Source organism: Notamacropus eugenii, chromosome 5, assembly GCF_028372415.1.
Source record: "Notamacropus eugenii isolate mMacEug1 chromosome 5, mMacEug1.pri_v2, whole genome shotgun sequence".
Taxonomy (NCBI): Eukaryota; Metazoa; Chordata; class Mammalia; order Diprotodontia; family Macropodidae; genus Notamacropus; species Notamacropus eugenii.
The window spans coordinates 414,012,654-414,033,781 of record NC_092876.1 but is presented as its reverse complement, the minus strand read 5'-3'; the positions used below and the strand labels follow the sequence as shown (position 1 = coordinate 414,033,781).

At 36.3% G+C, this 21,128-nt stretch overlaps 1 protein-coding gene across 2 annotated transcripts in view; it reads left to right on the top strand.

Moving 5' to 3' along the window:
* SH3BGR (SH3 domain binding glutamate rich protein) overlaps positions 1 to 21,128 on the top strand; it is a 179,544-nt gene that overhangs the window by 71,858 nt on the left and 86,558 nt on the right. For both annotated transcript variants that reach the window (XM_072614800.1, XM_072614799.1), the window contains exon 3: positions 3,884 to 3,964. In XM_072614800.1, the coding sequence (XP_072470901.1) occupies positions 3,884 to 3,964 (81 nt within the window). The remainder of the gene's footprint in view (positions 1 to 3,883; positions 3,965 to 21,128) is intronic.

The following is a 21,128-nucleotide window of genomic DNA, read 5'->3' as shown; positions in this document are numbered from 1 at the left end:
TTCCCAAAGGGAATGGGTGGAGAGGGAGGGATGGGGAGAAGTTGGAACTCAAAGTTTTAGGAACAACTGTCGAGTACTGCTCTTGCCACTAGAAAATAAGAAGTACAGGTAATGGGGTATAGAAAGTTATCTGGCCCTACAAGACAAAAGAGAAGATAGGGACAAGGGCAGGGAGGGATGATAGAAGAGAGGGCAGATTGGTGATAGTGGCCATTAGAATGCTTGGTGCTTTGGGGAGGGGGGAGGGGACAAATGAGGAGAAAATTTGGAACCCAAAATTTTGTGAAAATGAATGGTAAAAGTTAAATAAATAAATTTAAGAAGATTTTTTAATAATGTTATCATTGTAGACATTATCCTGTTTTTGCTCCCTTTTCTCTGTATCACTTCATTTAAGCCTTCCTTTTTCCTGTGAAACTCCCCATTATGGAATTTCTTATGGTATTACAATATTACATTACATTAATATTCCATTATTTATTTAGCCATTCTTTATTAGGTTGCCAGCCCCTTAGTTTCCATTTTTTTTTGCTATGAAAAGACACAGAAGTACTTTTGTATATGCTATAAGTATTCATATATATACACATATATATGTGTATATATATGGATTGTTTCCCTCTTTTATATCTCTGAGGATATTATTGGATTAAATGATATAGTGACTTTTGGGGCATGGTTCCAAATTACTTTTCAAAATGGTTATACCAATTCACAGCCCCACAAATAGTACATTAGCATGATGCTTTTCCTGCAGATTCTCCAACATTGGTCATTACGCTCTTGTGTCATCTTCACCAATCTGATGGATATGCGTTTGGAGCACATTTTCATATGCCTGTTGATACCCTGGATTTCTTCCTTCAAAAACTACCTCTTCATGGAAAAGAACTCCTTTTCCAAAGAAAATTGTACTATGGAAAGAGTATTTTAAAATGGTTTTTGGAAATGTCTATTATTACGTGATTTTATTATTGAACCCAATGTGTGCTGCCTATAAAAATTCAACTTCACATTTGAAAAATGTACAAGAAGAATTTTTTAACTTGTTTAAAAATCTTTCAAATGAGGAGTTTCAGCGGGGTTTGAACATAAAATATTAAAATGAAATAATTTTGTCTTAGCTTACAAAAATAATTGGCTAACATCAGAGAAAATGGAAATTTATCAGTCAAAATTCAACAAAATTCTTTTTATAAGTGGTCAAAATTTTTGTAATTGAAAAATTATTATCATAACTCAGTAAGAATATCCAGGTATTCACTTCTCAAAGACAGTTGTTATCTTTTTAGAGTATGTTTTTCAACTCTAATAGCCATTAAAACCATGTATTGAGAAAAATTTAGCTTAGAAGCATATGCATGTACATAATTTATAAATATATGTCTATGTATGTATATATGCATATGTGTGTATGTATACATATATATTTATTGGGGAGGGTATGATCAAAATTTTTACAGATTGGATATTCTACAATTTCATTGGCTTGGTAGTTCTGTCCAGCAGTACTCATTCTGAGTGATTTGTGTCCATATCTTCCCAAAAGATGAAGTCCAGTCTTTCTTGATTTTTCTAGACATCATGAAGGTATCAATGGTATACTCTGGCTGCTTACTTGTTATCCTTTCTTCTTGCCAAATAACATTTTCTCTTTTAAGTCATATAATTAGTTGATGTCATCATATACGTTCATTGTTTGGAGGTGTTTTTTAAGTGCTACAACCTGTTTCCACCTTAATAGGCACCTTTCCATTGTCCTTAATGGGATACTCATCTTTTGCTCTTTGAAAGCAGTGGTTTCCAGGTCTCCCTGCAATATGACTACATTGGCAAAATGTTTATATTGCAAAGATAAGCCTTTGCTGCTATGGGAAGTTTGAGGTTATCAAAGTGCTTTGAAATTTGCCAAAAGTAATCCAACCTGTTCTCTCCCTTCATTTTCAATTCTAGGCCCAGTTTATCATCCATTTGAATGATTTGTCCCAGGTATACATACTATGAGAAAGCTCTATAGAGTGTCCATTCAAATGCATGTTGAAATGTGGGCTAAAGGTATTCTTTACCCACTTTGATTTTTCTATATGGATAGATGAGTCAAATTCCTTTGAATGATTACAGACCTCTTCCAAGAGGCTCCTGGAAGTTGAGGTGTGATGCAATTGTTATCTACCTAGTTATCTACAAAAGAAGAATCTGTAGCACTTCTTCTACAAGAAATTCCTGCTGTATCTTTTCTGGACTGGATCTCTTCTGTAAGTGGCAAATACTTTTAGGGAGTTTATATCTTCCTTTTTTATCATATTCTTGATTTTTATTATTTATTTTAATTGTTATAGCTTCCAAGGAATTTAAAGTGATCTTCCCATGTAGATGAGAGACAGCTTGTAAAAGAGTCTTTGTTTTACCAAGAGCATTTTATTCTACCAAGTACAACATTCTCTCATAAGTCAATGAACAATAAACTCAAAGGAATTTTATATTCTCTACATCTTTCAGGCAATTGGGAGATGGTAAAAATGTGATCTTACAAGGAATGTCACTTCTTGTGTCCCACTAGTATCCTCATTGAGTATATCCTCAATTTGAGTATAAATGATCCTCAATGGAATTTTGCTAAGCTCCGAGATCTAGGTGGGTAGCTATTGATCTTTTATGAAACACTTTAAAAAAACAAGATCCATTTATTTCTCCATGCATTTGTTATTTTTCTTTATTTTAGATATCTTATAATTTCAAGTCATTGAAGAGTGGGGCAGTACCACCACCAGAAACAATGCATTCACCATTGTATTGCCTCCATCACTAATCCCCTTTATATACACTTAATCCTTTCTGACTTTTTTTCCACTTTTTATTTTTTAAATTCCATTTTTAGTTCCTTAGTAAATTCCTGAAGAACTACGAGTAGAACATTAGATATTGTGGTTCCACTCTTTGATGGAAAAAATAATTTGTTTTAATAATTTTTAAAAAAAATTTTGCATTTTTTTCTGCTTGTAGTCCTGTTTCACTTTTGATTCTTGAATACTATTGGGATAACTTTGCTTGGTTTAATATCTTGTCAAGCTTTCTTTAAACTGGTTTTACCCTCCATTTCTCTTTGTTCTGTGAGATAATACTGCTCATAATTGTCAACCAGCTTCGAGATTTTAGACAAGCATTTATATTCAAAACCAATGTTGCCTATGGAAGACCTCTCTCTGAGTTTGGCAAGTAAGTCAGATATTTGCTGAATAAATTATTTTTGTAACTTTTTGTTGCAATTAGTCTCATTGATTTAATATTTGGATTACATTATAGTTGGGATTGCTGTTCTTTTCTAATTTTTGATCTTCAATAATTTGCCTAAATAATTCAGGACTTCACTGGGTGACATTTTTTTTCTCATAGTATTTCCTTTTTTTCTTTTGTTTTTAAAAATAATTCTAATTTTAGTTCTACTGAGTTAGTTGTGTGTATATTGAAAATTGACTCAGGATTGACTCTCACATCTTTATAAATGTCTTCCTGTCTGTTAAAATGTAATCAATTTCATTCTTTGAATGTAAATGTGCAAATGTGTAAATGTGCAAAAATAATAATAAAAAAAGCTCTGAGACAATTTCTGGACTGACTTCTGGTGAGTAAATTCCTTCCACTAAATTCAGACCAGCACCAACATGCTCTCTGCTTTATAGTTCTAGTGAATTACCTGGGATGCCAAGAGATTAAGTGATTTACCTAAAGCTGCCCCATCATTTATGACAGAGATAGAATTTCAAGTCGAATCTTGCTTCTGAGGCTGGCTATTTTCCCACTACACTAAGCAACCTCTTTGGTGTACAGTGTTTGTTCAGAAATATGTAAATAAACATTGACTAGTTTTTTCCTTTTTTTAAAGGATTTTGAATCTTTCTTCTCTGCAAAAGAAGAAAATATTATATATTCCTTCCTTGGTTTGGCACCTCCTCCAGGTTCAAAGGTATGATTTTTATGTCTTACTAGTGCTTGATAAATTTAAGCATGATTGAAAGGGCATAGTAGGTGTAAATATTAAATAATGAATGAAAATCAAGACATAAATAAGATTTTTGTAAGAAAATAATGACTCACCCTGCTCCACTCCCTCAGCTAAGAATCTTGGCTCATATTTTATTGAAATAATTGAGACCATTTGGCAAGAGCTCCCTCTTCTCTTTCCTCTTTACCATATATCACTCATATGCCTGCTGCCACTATCTCCTCCTTCGTCCCTGACCCTACACCTTGTCAAGGCTAACCCCTTTACCTGCATAAGCAATGCCATTCCATCTCATCTCCTTCAGTAGATTGCCCATCATTCCCACTCTCTCACTTATCTTCATTTTCTCCATATACTGGCTTCTTCCCTACTGCCTAACATATGTCCACAGTATTGCTCTCCTTAAAAATCCTCACTTGATCTTTCCATCCTTGCCATTAACCCATATTTCCTCTGCCTTTTGTGACTAAACTTCCTGAGAGGGTCATCTACAGTAGGGATCTCTGCTTCCCCTCTCATTTCCCTCTTAATTGTCTTCATTCTGTACTCTGACTCCACAATTCAACTGCAACTGTTCTCTCCAATGCTTCCCATGAGCTCTTACTTGCTGAATCCAATGGTCTATCCTCAATCCTCATCCTTCCTACCTCTCTGCAGCCTTTGCCATTATAGTCACCCTATTCTCAATACTTTCTTCTCTTTAGGTTTTCTGGACACCACATTTTTTTGGTTCTCCTTCACCTATCTGATCATTACTTTTCAGTTTCCTTCACTGGTTCTTCATCCAGGTCACATCTATTAACTATGGGCATCTCTCAGGTGTTAAACCCTCTCCTCTTTTCCACCTCACTTGTTGATCTAATCAGCTCCTATTGATTCAATGCTGATGATTCTCAAATCTGCTTATCCAGTCTTACTTAATCTCCCAGTTGACTTCCAGACTCAAATCTCCAACTGTCTATTGGACATTTCAGACTGGATATATAGCCTATATCTTAAACTCACCATATCTAAAACTGAACTAATTATCTTTTCCCCTAAAACCTCACCTCCTTCCAAACTTCTCTATTGTTATTAAAGATACCACATCATTCCTGTCCTCCAGGGCTGAACCTCTGTGTCTTCCATGATTCCTTATTATCTCTTAGTTCATCTTCCCATCCACTCCTACAATTTCCAATGTATTTCCAAGGCTTGTTGATTTCATCTTTTTTTTTTTTTTTGTGCAGAAGAATATATCCATTTAATTGGTTGAATTTTTGCTATTCTTCAACTCATTTTTTTGGGGTGCCATTTGCTACCAGTTGGCTCTAATAGTGGAGAATATTTGAGTGGCAAGCATGACTAGAAGTCTGAAGAATTAGTTATTTCTTTAATTTTATCTCAGTAAACCTAAACCTCCCGTTTCTTATTTTCCCATCTCAAAGAGAGCTTTTTTTTAAATAAAAGTACTCTCTATGTAAGGGATACTACAAGAAAGCCTAATCTCCCCTTCTCCAATGATTCTTTTTCCTGTTACTTTCTGTAACTTGCTTTCCCTTTCATTCCCCCCCCGCCATGTTTTCCCTCTTACGTATCATGTGAGGCATCATAAGTATCTACATAAAGTCCTTTGTTGAAAAAGATTTGAGAGGTCATCTAGGCCAGCCCATGCAAGGATTTCCCTATGTAATACTTCTGCCAGATGAATTCCTTTAACAAGGAATTCACTGAGGGTCTTTCCCTTCCATTTTTTTTTTTGTGAAAGCACACTAGACCACCTTGATTTCATCTTTGTAACATCTTTTGAATATACTCTCATCTGTCCTCTGATATTACTATCATCCTTTTTCAGGCCCTCATCTCCTCACTCCTGGACTATTGCCTGATGGATGCTTTGCCTGCCACAGGTCTCTCCCCACTCTAGTCTATCTGCCAAAGTTCAGCTGCCAAAGCGATTTTCCTTCCTGACTTAATACAAGCCCAGTGACTTCCTCTTATCTCTAAGATTAAATACAAAATCCTGTTTGGCATTTGTCTATTCATAACCTGGTCCTCCCCCATGCTTCCAGTTTTCTTATAACTTACCCCTCTCTTCCAGCATGTTCTCCCAGATCCGATGACATTGCTCTCCTTGCTATTTCATGAACAAGACATGCCATCTCTCATTTCCAGGCATTTTAAATAGAGAGCATTGAAGTTTATTGAGTAGGAGAAAAATAACATTATCATTGCTCCATAATTCCAAATGGAGTTTGGAATGGAATTACTTCATAGCTCCACCAACTGTGTATCAAGGATGCATCTTACCCTGTAGTCCCTCTGACATTGACTGACATCTTTTATTTTCTTTTCAATTTGCATGGAGTTAGGTAACCCCATCAGCTCCTACGGCTTCATCTTTATGCAGATGCTGTATGCTTCCAGACTTAGACTTTCTCTTGAGTTTCAGTCTCATGTCACCAATTGCCTAGTAGACATTTCAAACGGAGATTTTTTTTTGGTATCCCAAACCCAACATATCCTAAATTGATTTTATTGACCTTTTCCCCACAAATCTAGCCCTCTTTAATATTTCCCTATTTCTGTGACAACACCACTAATATTCCATTCATCCAGGTTTACAACCTTGGCATTCTTCATTCTCATTTACTCTATATATCCAATCAGTTCCCATGTCTTTGTGTTTCTATCTCTACAATATGTTTTCATGTCCCTTTCCCTCCACTCACAGAAGTTTAGGCCTGTATTACTCTATCTGAGCTATTGCACTAACCTCCTAATTGTTCTCCATACCTCAAATCTCTCCCCTTTCCAACCCATTTTCCACAGTTACCAAAGTGATTTTCCCAAAGTACAGGTTTGAGTTTGACACCTCCCTGCTCCCTCTCACCTCTTTTCTTAAAGGCATTTAAAGCTCTTTAAAACCTGGCTGTAACCTTTCTACCCTTATTACATGTTACTTACCTTCACACATTCTACTTCACTTTTTTGCCATTCCTTACACAATGGCAGTTCCCCATTCCTTGAATATTCTTTCTATTCACCTTTACTTCTTGGAATCTCCAGTTTCCATCAAGGTTTAGCTCTAGCATGACTTTCTCCATATGTTCTTTCTTAGTCTCCCCAACTGTTAGTGCTTTCCATCCTACCCCAACTTTACCTTTCATCTGCTTTGTGTGTGTTGTATTTTCCTATACATGTTGTGATAGAATCAGCATTTCTCTAATGTACCTTCTTTCTTTTCATGTACAACATTGGGAGGATTTACTTAAAAGAAGACAAAGCTGCTCCAGTGACCTGATTGGTTCTACTTAATTGGTCCCAGGTTCTCTGAGATAGCTTCATTTCTACCTTCTCCCTCTACTGCCAACACTGGATAGGCCTAGGACAAAAGTACCCCTAGGACTTGATTGACCCTAGCTTCCCTGATGCAACCTCCTGGTCATCTATGGCCATTAGAAAGTCCCAGCCACATGGAATCTAGTCCTCATGTACTTGGTGTATTTTTGAAGCCCACTAGTTAATATTATTCTGCCTTGTTAACCAGATAAATTTCTATGTGGATACTATGGCAACTTGCAAATGTATCCTTTAGTGAACTTGAACCATTTGAGAGAGCGGATTATTGAATTTTCAGGGTGAACATGACTGGACAACCACCAAACACTGCAATTCCGAGCTTGATTTATTGTTTGGTTGATTGTCTAGATCCAAGAAAGTGATAAAGAAAATGTTAATAATACAGATTAAACTTAAACTTATTTGAAGTAAACTTTTTTTTTCTTTTGGAGACCCAGTTTTTAAACATTTGTCAGCACATTCCTCAGGATGAGAAACTCAGTGTCACTGTATACTCGAGTTATACGTTCTGTGACTTCCAGGTACCTCATTTTGCCTCAACCTCAAACATAAATTAAGAGAATTCCAACACTGGACTTATTACTCTGACAGATGCGCATCCTAAAATAAACACCTAAATTATTAGCACAGTTCTGGGCATATAGCAGGTGTTTAAATATTTATTGATTGCTTGACAGCTTAAATTTCAACACTGCTTTAATTTGCATTTCCCTTACCATTAGCGATTTGGACCATGTTTTCAGATTTCATTAATTGACTACAAATCTTTTGAAAATTGCCCATATCTCAGGTAACAGACTATAGTTTTTCTTTTAATTCTATTTTCATTGATTTTATTTGTTCAAATACTGTTTAAATGCCAAAATTTTCTATGTCATCTTTTATGATCTTTTCTGTTTTGATAAGAGTACCCCCCCACAATAATCATGAAAGATACTCAATTTACTTATTTTATAATTTTTTTAAAATGATGTGATTTTTTAAAAAATTCAGGCTGGTTATCTATTTTGGGCTTATTTTTGTAGTAGGGATAGGGACTGGACATGGGATTTCATTGCTATAGAGGAACTCCCAGAAGAGGAAACTTCCTCTATCAAGGCAGATAGGTATCTTCTCTGTAATCCAGGATCACACAACCACTTTGTGTCAGAGATAGGACATGTACTTTTCCTGGCTCTGAGTCTACCTACACCATGCGTGTATATGGCACATATGGGAAGAATCTTGATTCAATCTAACAGACCGATACTAGCTCAAACTTAAAACATTTTCTGTATCTCAACAGTCCCATCAAATTCATTTCCAGATGTAACATGACTAGTGGTTGGATGAGTTTGTATCTGTGCTACCATTGGATTGGGTCAAGCTAGTTATTTGGGGCTTAACTTTTCATTGTCTGGCTTCCTACAAATCCCACTGTGTACTCAAGCTCCTGGGATTCTGATGGCTTGCTTTAAGGAAAGCAAGCTTTTGAAGCTCACGAGATCATAACCATCTTTAATATCTTTCACCTAAAACAAGAAAGAATAGATACAAAAGAGACAGAAGCCATCATAGAACCATGCACTCCTGCACTGCATTGTGGTATTTTGGAGGGGAGATAAAAGCATGAGAGCTCTTTTCTCACTAAAGGCTTTTAGCACTTCTTGTCTTTTTAGTGAAACTTGGCCAGGTAAGAATGAGGGTAAGACTTTTGTTTGGCTATTAGCACCTTCAAATGCACTCTAGCGAAGGCATTGCAGCCAATAAACAGCCCATCGCCTCACAACATGATTAGCGAACTAAAACCAGTTATGGAATGTCTGCACATGTTCTAAATCAGGAATGAGGATCATCTCATTACATGTCATCATGAATTTCTAGCCCCAGGCTTCTTAGCATCTTCTACATGATGATTAGCTGAGCATGCTACAGAGGCTCCCCAAATCCCCAATACACATAAAATGTTCGTCTAATGCTTATTTATGTCAGACAAATTTCTAGTTTTCTTTGTGGTTCTTATCAAAAATGAAATTCTTCCTCCAATAATTTATATTTTTGGGTTTACTAAATATAGGCTACCTGCTTCCACTGCTTATCTCTTTCTTGTTTATCTTGGGCTATTCCACTAATCCTTTTCTATTTTTAATCTGTAAGAAAAAGTTTTGATGATGACTCTTTTGTTATTTAGCTTGAACTCTGATAATGCTATGCACCTTTCATTCATGATTTTATCCTCTCATTATTTTCCTTGATATTCTAGCCTTTTTTCTTTTTAAATGAATTTTATTATTATTTTAACTAGTTCTTATAAAACAGCCCCTCAATAATTAGATTGTCACAGAGCAAAATCTATAAGTTAATTTAGGTAGTACTATTTTTTTTATTATTTTATTGGCTTAACCTAATCATGAGCAGCAAATATCTCTTCAATGATTTGACCCTTGATTTTTCAAAGACTTTAATAGGATATTCATTTGTAAATCTTTTTTTTTTGTCCTAGTGGCCATGGTAGCCAGAAGCATGTCCCACGGGAAAGGTCCTGGCTAGAAATGCTACAGTCTAAGCCCCAGCTATACTCTTCCTCCACTATAATATTTGCTACCCCCAGCAAATCAACTAAGTGCATTTGGCACATTTGTATATTACCAAATGTGGAAAATTTTTCTTAAGGAATCCCAGCCATTGTCTTTTTGAGTTCCTTCTCCAATGCTTTGCACAAAAGAGTCTCTGTAAAGTCTTATGGAACAGTTCTTTATGATTTTGTAAATGTCATTCCCAAGTAACTTACTCTGCTCAGTACAGTTCTCAGATGATCTCAAAATTAACAATCTCTATGAGTCCCCAGACCTGCAAGGCTGATGGACCTGGCTATTAGATGTACAAAATTATGCAAATTCAACAAAGAAAAAATATTTCATGAAGTTTTCATAGGCTCTCCTCTCTCTTTCACACTGCCTATTTCTACCACCCAATATGCCCCAATCTAAGAACATTAGGAAAAAATAAAAATTATAATGAAAATGAAAAATTGGAAATAGTGAAAAAACTAAAAGAAAAGGAAATCCTTGTTCCCAACATACTACTAGTGCATTTTGATCTTTGTCCCCAGGGATTGGGGCCTTCTGGTTGACTGGAAGTCATCACCTTTCTCAAACTGTCCTGGGTAAAGATGCTAACTTGAGTTCCTCCAGAATATGGGGCAATGCATATCTTTCTCCTTTGGATTCATTGCCAATGGAAATAAAGGGTTCCAGATGAAATATCTCCTGGTGATCCTGAAACACATACTCAATACAAAACATTGCTAGTGGATTCCAGCAAGATCATAGGGCATTTCAAATGTAGGTCCAAACTCAGCTGATGATAGGATAAGCAGGTTAGCTTGAAAAGATGGCAAACAAGCTCAGATGAGTCTTGATACATGTGGTGCTCCTAAGAAGGGATAAACCATTTGGCTTTGATTGGAATAAACCACAAAAACCTAGAGAATCTATCCACAAAAAGGTGGATTCAGATAGACTGAGTTGAATTTTTAGGAAGCCTGACACAAAATAGGAAGCAGTTAATCTTTTTTTCCACACTCTCAGTTTCATTATTTCTCCTCATTTTGGGAAGATCTTTTAAATAAACCTTAAGAAGAGATCATATCCAGGGTCTTTCCAAAAAGGCATTAATAAAGTCCTTTTAATAAAAGATATTCATGTACAGAACAGTAGATATCAGATATAGCATAGCTATCTATTTTCTCCACTAAAAATTAAATGCTTAAAACATAAATGACTCATAGGTTCATACTAACACATATTTGAAACATTAACTATACTCTACCACCTTATGCTCTTCTGGGAGAAGGAGGACCTTCCAAGAGACTTTTCTCATTGTTGAACAGATTTTATTTTCATTTTATCAGCACTGTCCAAACAGTATCTCAAGGTCCAGCTTTTCTGTCCAGTCAACGATATGACTCATCCTCCTGGCAGTGGTTATCTCATCATCCAAGAGGGATGTAATTGCAAGAAAATTCACTTTTTTGTCAGTCAGCACTCAACTCTAGAACTCCCTCACCCTGTAACATGTGGCACCTTTCAAGGCAAGACAAATCCATTTAAGGATTATTCTTTGGACATTTATGCTTAGGGGAAATCTATTTCTTAGGGAAAGAAAGACAAAGGAGAATAAATAGTCAGGTCTTGAGATCCATTCTCAAATGCACCTAGGAAAGCACATGTTCTTTCTGTCATATGCTGGTAATCATCACAGCTGTAGCTGGAGAATAGAGGAGATAAAATTATACTTTTTTCCCATTAAGATGTCCAAGGGTGAGGTGGAAGAGTGTCAAATGACACAAAAGAAAGGAAAAGAGAGTGAGGCAAAATCCTTCTGAGTGGGAAGCTTTTCTTGGCTGCCAAATATCTTAGCACATCTCCCTGTCATGAGAGGTTGAAAGCTAGACTGTAGAGTCTTAAGAATGAAAGAAAAGGAATTGGAAACATGGCTTTTGGATGACCTTAAGAAATTTAGCCACAAAATGGAGGAAAATACAGGATAATGACTAGTGAGGATACAAAGATTAAGGGAAGGTTTTTTGAGGATGGAGGAGATAGGGACATGTTTGAAGGCAGTAGAGGAAGTAGTCAACTGACAGGGAAATATTGAAGATAGGTGAGAAAGTGGAGATGAATGAAGAATAAGTTGCTGAAGAAGATGGGATAGAATGGATTTGCTTTGGCAAGAAAGGAGGGTCATCTTTATACGTGAGCTATGGATGAAGGAGAAGAAAATGTCAGAAGGCATCTGGGAGATGTGGGATAAAGAGGATGGGAGAAAAGGGATTAGCAAAGAGATTCAATTTTTTTCAGTGAAATATAAAGAAAGGTTCTCAGTGGAGTAAGTGGATAGAGGTAGAGCCATCACTTCCTTCAAGACACAAACACTGGTGGAGCCAAAGATGGCAGATAAGAGGCAGCAACCCAGCTGAGCTCTCTTAACGTTCACATTCAGCCAACTTTAAAGCAATGCCTCAAACAAAATTTTCAAGTGGCAGAGTGAACAAAAGGCCAGGGTGAAACATTTTTCCAGCCTAAGAAAACTTAGGATATTCACAGGAAAGGTCTGGAGTGGAGAACCGTCCAGAGCATACACATACAGTGGCAGCAATGCGGGCCACAGTAGTAGCAGCAACTTCCCAAGCTCTTAGCCTACAGATGGTAAGGGGGTCAGACAACTGGTTTGAAAAAGATTATCGAGGACCTGTTGCTGGCCCTGGGTACAGCAGGTGCCGATTGACAGCTGTGTTGCCCATATGCAGTTGTAGAAACACTTGTGGTTGGTCACAAGGAAGTGTTGGCTCTGGTCATAATTTCAAGGTAAAGAGGAGTGTCCGTGCTTGCAGCTGTAGGGGAGCAGGGGCCCTTCTTGGGTAAAGACCAGGCCAAAGATAAGGAGAACAGTGATCAAACCTCTCTGTGGATCACACTGCTTGGGAAGCGCTGAAAACTTGCAGACACACATAACTAGCTCTGAAGACAGCAGTAATAAAAAAATCTGAAGTTTGGGAGAGTGCCTCACCACCCCCAGGTGAACAGAGCCTAACTCTAAAATAAAGATCCAAGTCAAGAAGTAGCCTAGGAAAATGAGCAAACAAAAAGAATTTGACTCTAAAAAACCACTAGGGGGCAGGGAAGATCAAAATACAAACTCGTAAGAAGATAATAATGAGAAAAGAGCTACAACCAAAGTCTCAAAGAAAAATGCTAATAGGACCCAAATTACTGATGATTGTTATTAGTGCTACCATGGGCAAGTCATTTTACTTCTCTAGGCCTCAGTTTCCTCATCTGCAAAATTTAGGGGTTGGACTAGATAACTCTGTGGCCCCTTCCATCTCTAGAACTATGGTCCTATAATCACTTTGTTGATCTCATCAGCTCCCATGGTTTCAGTTATCATCTCTGTGCAGATCACTCTCAAATCTACTAGTCCCAACATCTAGTCTCATGTTTCTAAGTGCATATTAAACAGCTAGATGGCTCAGTGGTCTGGGCCTGAAGTTAGAAAGAACTGAGATAAAATCCAGCCCAAGATATTTGTTTGATGTGTGACCCTGGGCAAACTACTTGTTATCCATTTTTCTTAGTTTCCTCAACTGTAAAATGAGGCTAATAATCCTACCTCCCAGGTTTGTCATGAGAATGAAATGTAATATTTGCAAAATGTTTAGCACAGAACTTGGAACACAGGTGCATAATAAATGCTTATTCACTACACACACACACACACACACACACACACACACACACACACACACACACACACACACACACCATCCACCTTCTCCTGATCTCCAATCTCATATCTACCTCCAGCTGCCTATCAGACATCTTGAAGTGGATGTTCTGCAGACATTTTAAACTCAACATATCCCAAACTGAACTTATTATATTTTCCATCAAATCCTTCCTTTTTGCTAACTTCTCTATTACTATTGAGAATAGCATTATCCTCTCAGTTACTCAGGTTTACAACCCATCCTCCTCTCCCTCCGCATATTTAATCAGTTGTAAAATCCTGTCATTTCTACCTTGACAACATCTCTTGTAAAAGCCCTCCTTTGACATAGCAACTACCCTGGTGCAGGCCCTCATCATCTCATGCCTGGACTTTTACAGTAGGTTGGTCTCTTCCCTCTCCAATTCAACTGTCAAACTGATCTTCCTAAAGTGCAGGTCTGACTATATCATCCCCCCATTCAATAAACTTTATTGCCTTCCTCTTGCCTCCAGGATCAAATGTACAATGTTCTGTTTGGCTTTTCAGGTATTTAATAATTTAGTTCTTTCCTGGCTTTCCAATGTTCTTCTTATACCTTACTCTGCTTCATATACTCTGTGATTTAATGACATTTGCTTCCTCTCACATTACTCTCCATCTCCCAGTTCTGAGCATTTTCTCTGGCTGTCCCCCAAGCCTGGAATGTTTTCCTTATAGCTTCATTAGCTTCCTGCAAGTCTCAGCTGAAGTCCTACCTTTTACAAAAAGTCTTTCCATGCTTCCTTAATCTTAGTGCCTTCCTTCTGAGACTACTATGCATATATACGTACATGTATGTATACATATATATACACATGTATATACGTATGTGTGCATGTCTATGTATCTATATCTTGTTTGTATATAACTGTGTGTTATTTAACTCCTTAGATTGTGAGCTACTTGAGAACTGGGACTGTTTGTTTCCCCAGTGCTTAGCACAATGTCTGAGATATAGTAGACTCTTTATAAATGCTTATTTACTTACCCTTGAGGTATCAGAAAAGGCTTCATGGAATAGGTATTCATTTATGAAGGAGGATAGTGGAAAATGTTGGAAATTTTGGCTTAGGATTTAGAAACAAAAGAGGGTCAAGGGGCTGCAGACTACAAAGAAACTTCATGAAAAACTATTAGGAATACTCTTGTCAAGAAGAGAGTTGGTAAGTACTGAATGACATACCAGAAAATGAAATTGACTATATCTTAATGGAGTGGAAATAACTGGTTAGTTATATAGGAGTTATTTCTAAATCAACTGTGTGCAGCCAGACCATTGACTCATTACAACAAAGATCTTCAATGTAAGCACCAAACTAGAAGGATAAAGCTGAGAAGACACTGTGTATTTACAACATCCTCTTGGTGGTTAAAATGGAAAGTGCAGCAAGGAAAAGGCTGACCTGGACAATCTAAATTTCTTATAGAAATTAATGAATGTAAAACTCTTACAATAATAAGGCCAACAAAGTTCAGAAACTGACTCAGGCAGCAAATGTTTCCCAAATTGGAGGGAGAAATAAGTTTTCAGAAAGCTTGACATGAGAACTAGTTAAACTAGGTCACTGCAAGAACACTTAATGATGGAACTGGAAGGACAGCGAGCAGATAAAAAAATGAAATAGGTATGTCAGCATTTCTATAATAAATTATTTTCTGAGATAGTAGAACCAATCCATCACCTCAGTCCCTGATATGTTAAATGTGGAAGTAGAAGTGATTGTATAGAAGGTAAAGATGGGAAGCACAGCTGACCCTGAACTAAGAGGAAATACATTCTGGAGATGACACAATTTTGAGAGTTTTGAGAGGTCAATTCTTTTTTTGTTTTGTTTTTTCATCTCCCATTTATTTTTATTTTTCAATTATCAGATAATAACTTTTCTTCTTTCTACCTGCTTCCCTAGAAAAAAGGAAACACAACCCTTGCAACAAATACACATAGTCATGAAAAGGAAACCCCAAAATTGTCCATGTTCAAAAATGGTTCATTTTGCATATTTAACCCATCAACTCTCTGTCAAGAGGTGGATAGTATTCTTCATCTTTGGTCCTATGGAATTGTGGTGATCATTTTTAGTTCAAACAGTCTTTTAAGATTGTTCATTTTCACAATGTTGTTACTATAAAATTGTTTTGGTTCTGTTAACTTTACTCTACATGAGTTAGTCAATAAATGCTTGTTAAGTATATACTATGTGCCAGGCACTGTGTTAAATTCATATAACTCTTTCCAGGTTTTTGTGAGACTCCTCTTTTCATCGTTTCTTATAGAACATGCCATTACATTCATATACCAAAATTTGTCCATCCATTCCTCAGTAGATGGGTATCTCTTAGTTTTCAGTTATTTGCCACTGCCAAAAAAAGGATGTTATAAATATAACATTTTAACAAATAAATATAAAATAAAACCATAAATGAACATATAAATTATAAAATAAATTTATGAGTAAATATAAATATTTTTGCACACATAATATTTTTTGGAGCTCTTTGGGGCTATTGGTCTCCTAACGGTATCACTGGTTCAAAGAATATTCATAGTTTAATGCCTTTTGTGGCATAATTCGAAATTGTTCTTACCAGTAATGATTACAGTTGCTTCTTATGCTCCCCAAACCTTTCAACATTTGTCATTTTCCTTTTTTGCCAATTTTATCAATCTGACAGGTATGAAGTAGAACCTCTGAGTTGCTCTAATTTGTATTTCTCTAAGTAATGATTTGATACATTTTTTTTCATATGGCTATGGAAAGCTTAGATTTCTTTTCCTGAGAACCATCTTTTCATATTTTTTTGGTCATTTATCAATTGGGGAATGTCTCTTATTTTTATAAATTTGAGTTAATTCTCAACATGTCTTAGAAATTAGACCTTTACCAAAGAAACATCCTGCAAAGATTTTTTTCCCCAGTTAACTATACCTTTTAATCCTAGCTATATTGGATTTGTTCATGCAAAAACTTTTAAATTTTCTGTAATCAAAACTGCTCAATTTATCTTTTGTGATCATTTCTTATTTTTGGTGATAACCTCTTTCTCTACCTGTGTATCCAAATGGTAATTTCTTTCTTTTTCTTCTAATTTTCCATGGGGAGCTTATCTTGGTATGTGGAATGAGATGCTGGTTTAAACCTAATTTTTTGCTAGACTGCTGTCCACTTTATTGAATAGTGAGTCTGTACCCCAGTATCAAGGGTCTTTGGTTTTGTCATAGGGAATCAATTCTTAGGACATCTGAAAGAAGAAAAGAAACTGGATAACCATATGACTTTTTTAAAATCACAGTTTTTAAAAATGATTAATATGGAAGAAAGGCAACGGAGAAGAAATTAATAATTTCAGACCCTATGCCATCTTTGTATAAAATTTGTAGGAATGACATATCCACAAATTAAAGTTTATAAGAAATTGACAAGCTATGAAAGGGGAACAGGCAAGCTGTAAAAATCATATTCTATAATAGATCTCATCTTCATAGTCACGCAATTATTGGAAAGATTCAGAGAATACAAAGTCCCAATGTGCTTATTTTTAGTCAATTATAATTTTTTTATTTAGTAAAGCAAAACACAGTCTTAAAGCCTTTTTTCTAACAGGGATTTTCTCAAGCATGTGCTAAGTTTGTACCATATTGATCAATAAATATAACAGAGATAACTTTGTTCAGTATTAGTCTATTAATTTAAAAAATTCTATTGAAAACTTTTGTCCTGACACAGTAAACAGAATGTTGAGTTGGCATAGGTATTTTGGAGTCCCCATTACCCCTCAGCCTCGTCATTTATGGTTCCCTGACCCGGAAAAGCTGCTAATCTCAAGTTCTTCTGCTAAAACTGGAAGGGTGCAAGCCATCAACTTCCAGATGACAGCCCAGGCTATATACCAACCTCTGTCTGAATTCTAGGTCTCCAGCCTACTGGACTTGGCACCACCCAGGTTCTGAAGTCTGGCCCCTTGAACAGGACCCATCAAGGCAGGGACAGCTCTATGCCCCTTGCCAGCAGGAAGAAGTTGCCCCAGAAGAATTTGAGTTCAATCTGTTTGAGGGGGGAATGATGGGGTTCAGACTCTGGGAACTTCCTTGAGCTCCCCTGGAATCTCCTCACTTAACCTGGCTTTTCATATTCAGAACTGTGGCCATTGTTTGTTACTTCTTGATTGCCCCACCTGTTTCCCACCTAGGCACCCCCTAGTCTGATATCCCCTGATAGCCTCCAGCTATTTTCAACCTTTGACCCTTCTTGGATTCCCTCCTTGAACTTCTCCTCAAGACCCTTCCTAAACCCCTCCTCCCATCACCCTAGACTACCAGATCACCCCCCCAGATCCTTCCTATATTCCTTTCTGTATTTAAGTTCCATCTTGCTCCATGAAGGCCCTCAGATTCAATCCAGCTCAGACTCTATCTAGCTGGGATTCTATCTGGCCCTCTTGTGAATACAAGCATCACAAATGCTTAGGCTCCTTAAGAGGCAACCCAATTTGGCAAATCTTTAATAAACTTTGTTTTCTTTGGCTTTAAAAAAAAAGAGTTGGCACAGGCCATCAAGATCATTATAATCATAAACAAACATTAACTATATCTGACAATTGATCACTAAGTCTTTGGAGTCTTGAAGATTGTTATAGTATGCTGACAGATGACAAAGAGCAGGAGAGGTTGACAGAGGACTGATGTAGATGCTGCTGGTATTAGAACATGTTTATTAGACTTATACATTCAAGGATTATGTGAGTTCTTGTGTCCTTAGGGCCTTTACATAGGCGATAACAGGATACATAGCAGACTTAGACTTGAAAGGAGAGCCCCAGGTATTATGTTCAGGGCTTATATGTAGTTTCAGGTACTAGATGTAGATTCAGCCTCAAGTCTGCCACTCATGTAGCAAGAGGTTTATGGAACAAAGCACAAGGATGTGGTTTTGGAAAAAACATGTTTGAGTAAAAGCATACTTGGGAAAAGGCATTGGATGATGTTTTATGGTAAGCCTTGCATACTTTGCACAAGTGTTGCATCAAGCCACTCAGGGGTCAAAAATTGATGGTTCAACAGTGTGGGGCAACTCTTGTTGGGCAAGATAGCCTAGCCCTGACACTTCCCAGAGCAGCTTATTCCACTTTTAGATAGCTCTAATGGTTGCACAATCTCCCCAAAATGACCTTTCCTAAAAATAATTAAATATAATTGCCTGAGAGTAGATAAAACTGATAATATTTGTCATTTTCTGTTTTTGTAGCTTGCTGTATGAAGGACATATGGTTTAACTTTAATAATTTGGTACCAGTGTGGGTCATGGAATGTAGCCTGCGGGTTTGTTTGGGTTTGGTTTTATTTGGGGGGGGGGGGCATTTTGTGTTGTCTTGAATATACTTGAGCTTTTCTAAAACTTCCAGAAAATGGTTGGGGGTAAAAGATCAGTAAGGATCAAGAAGACTATGAAATATATGTAGCTGTATGTTTCCCAGAGTCCTCAGGTTGCCATTTTCTTTGCCCTTGAAGACATTTCTTGCCCCAAGTTTTTCAGTTTGGAGACAAAGATGAAAATCGCATCTAAACTCCATTTTGAGTTTTCCTTTTAAACATATGAACTAGAAAGAGAAAATGGCACTTTTGAGTCCCAGTGCTGTAGGTGAAGCTGAGTAGTAGCTGAGAAAAGTGAGAACTGAGATTTTAAATTGCTCCTAGAGTTTTCTGGTGTCCTGGTGGAGACCTGGGTAGCAATGAAGTAACAGAAGGGGAACACAGTGGGAAAAGATTTAAGACGGATGGGGTGGGAGGAGAATTTCCCCAAAGAAATTGAGAAGAGGTGACTCTAGATATACTCTCTATCTGTTTACTCAGAGCATTTGCTAAAGAAATTTCTGTGGGTCCCAAAATTGACAATTTCTTTCCTTTTGTTCCCTCCCTTTTACTAATTAAGAAAAGGTTTGGGGTAAAAAGGGAATTTGAGCCAAGCTGCAGTAAATTCTGCAAGTTGGAATATGAAATCCTCCTACAATTTTGTGTGGTGTTTGTATAATACCTGATTGTCCATAATTCACATAGCAAGTAAAAAAAGAAAAAATATGAATGTGAGTGTCTTAAATAGGGAAAGAAGAGATGAAACATGGGTTGGGGGTTTGATGAACAGATGTGAGAGGCAATTCTTATTTTTTGGTATTTTGAAAAGCATATTACAAATCACAACTTATCTAGCCTTCTATAAAAATCTAGGGACCAATTATAGTTTTCCTGTGTGTTTGGGAGAGCGTAGTGGCTAGCAGAAGAGGGAGTAGGGAAATTACATATTTTCCATACTTTATCAGTTGTTAAAGGGGTATACTACACTCTTTCCTCTGCTGATGATTTAATTGTGGGAGCATCTTCTTGCTTTCTGTAAAGAAGAAAAAAAACGAGGGAATGAGCTGGTTCAAATATACATCTATCTATCTCTATATCTCTATGTATCTATGTATTTATGTATCTATGTATCTATGTATGTATGTATCTATCTATCTATCTATGTATCTATCTATCTATCTAGTCTTCCAGTACCACTATATGGAATCTGAATACCTACTACATGCATCATTTGTTACATATCCATCTGTATTCACTGTGGTTGTCATTTGTTGACATTGTATATTTTTTTGACTCTACTTTCTTTAATTGTATTATTTTATACCACTCTTTCTTGTTTCTCTGAATTACTCATATTTCATATGGTGCTGTAATAATCTATTACATTTTTGTATTTATGAGTTACAGTTTGTTTAAACATTTCCCACTCATCAGGCACACAGTTTGCAGCTTTTTACTATTATTAACAGTATGGTTATCAATATTTTTGGAATTAAAGTTCTTTTTCTTGCTGTCACCTATTCTTTGTAGCAAAAATTCAGTAGTAGGATCATTGGGTCAAAAGGTATGAACAATTTAGTAACTTTTCTTGTGTATTTTTTCCATAGACCTCCAAAATTTAATATTTTTATCCTTTAACATCTTTGTCAGTTTGATAGGTATAAGGTAATATATCTCAGGGTTTTTCATTTGCATTTATCTGATTTTACTAGTGATTTTTCTTTTAAAATTTTACTGGAGATTTTGAATAATTTTAGATGATTATTGATAGTTTGAATTTTAAACTAATTTTTATTGTTTGCCTACTTATATATTGGGGAATTTCTCTTTATCATATAAATTTACATTTTTTATATAGATTTTTGGATGTCAAATTATTAGCAGAAATATTTAGTAGAATAGTCAAATGAAAGTTTATTCATATTCTAAAATCACTGGGTTAGAATATAAATTACTTATAAAAATCTTACAAAGAAGTATAATGAATAATTGATTATAAGCAGTATTACTTTAGGTAGTAGAGAGAAGCAATGAAAGATTAAAGCAATTTAAAGCAATGAAAGATTAAAGCAGTTTAAAGAAGGGCTGGAAAGATAACAAACTAAGCAAAGATATCCTCAGGGAATTTATGATGAACATGGAAGG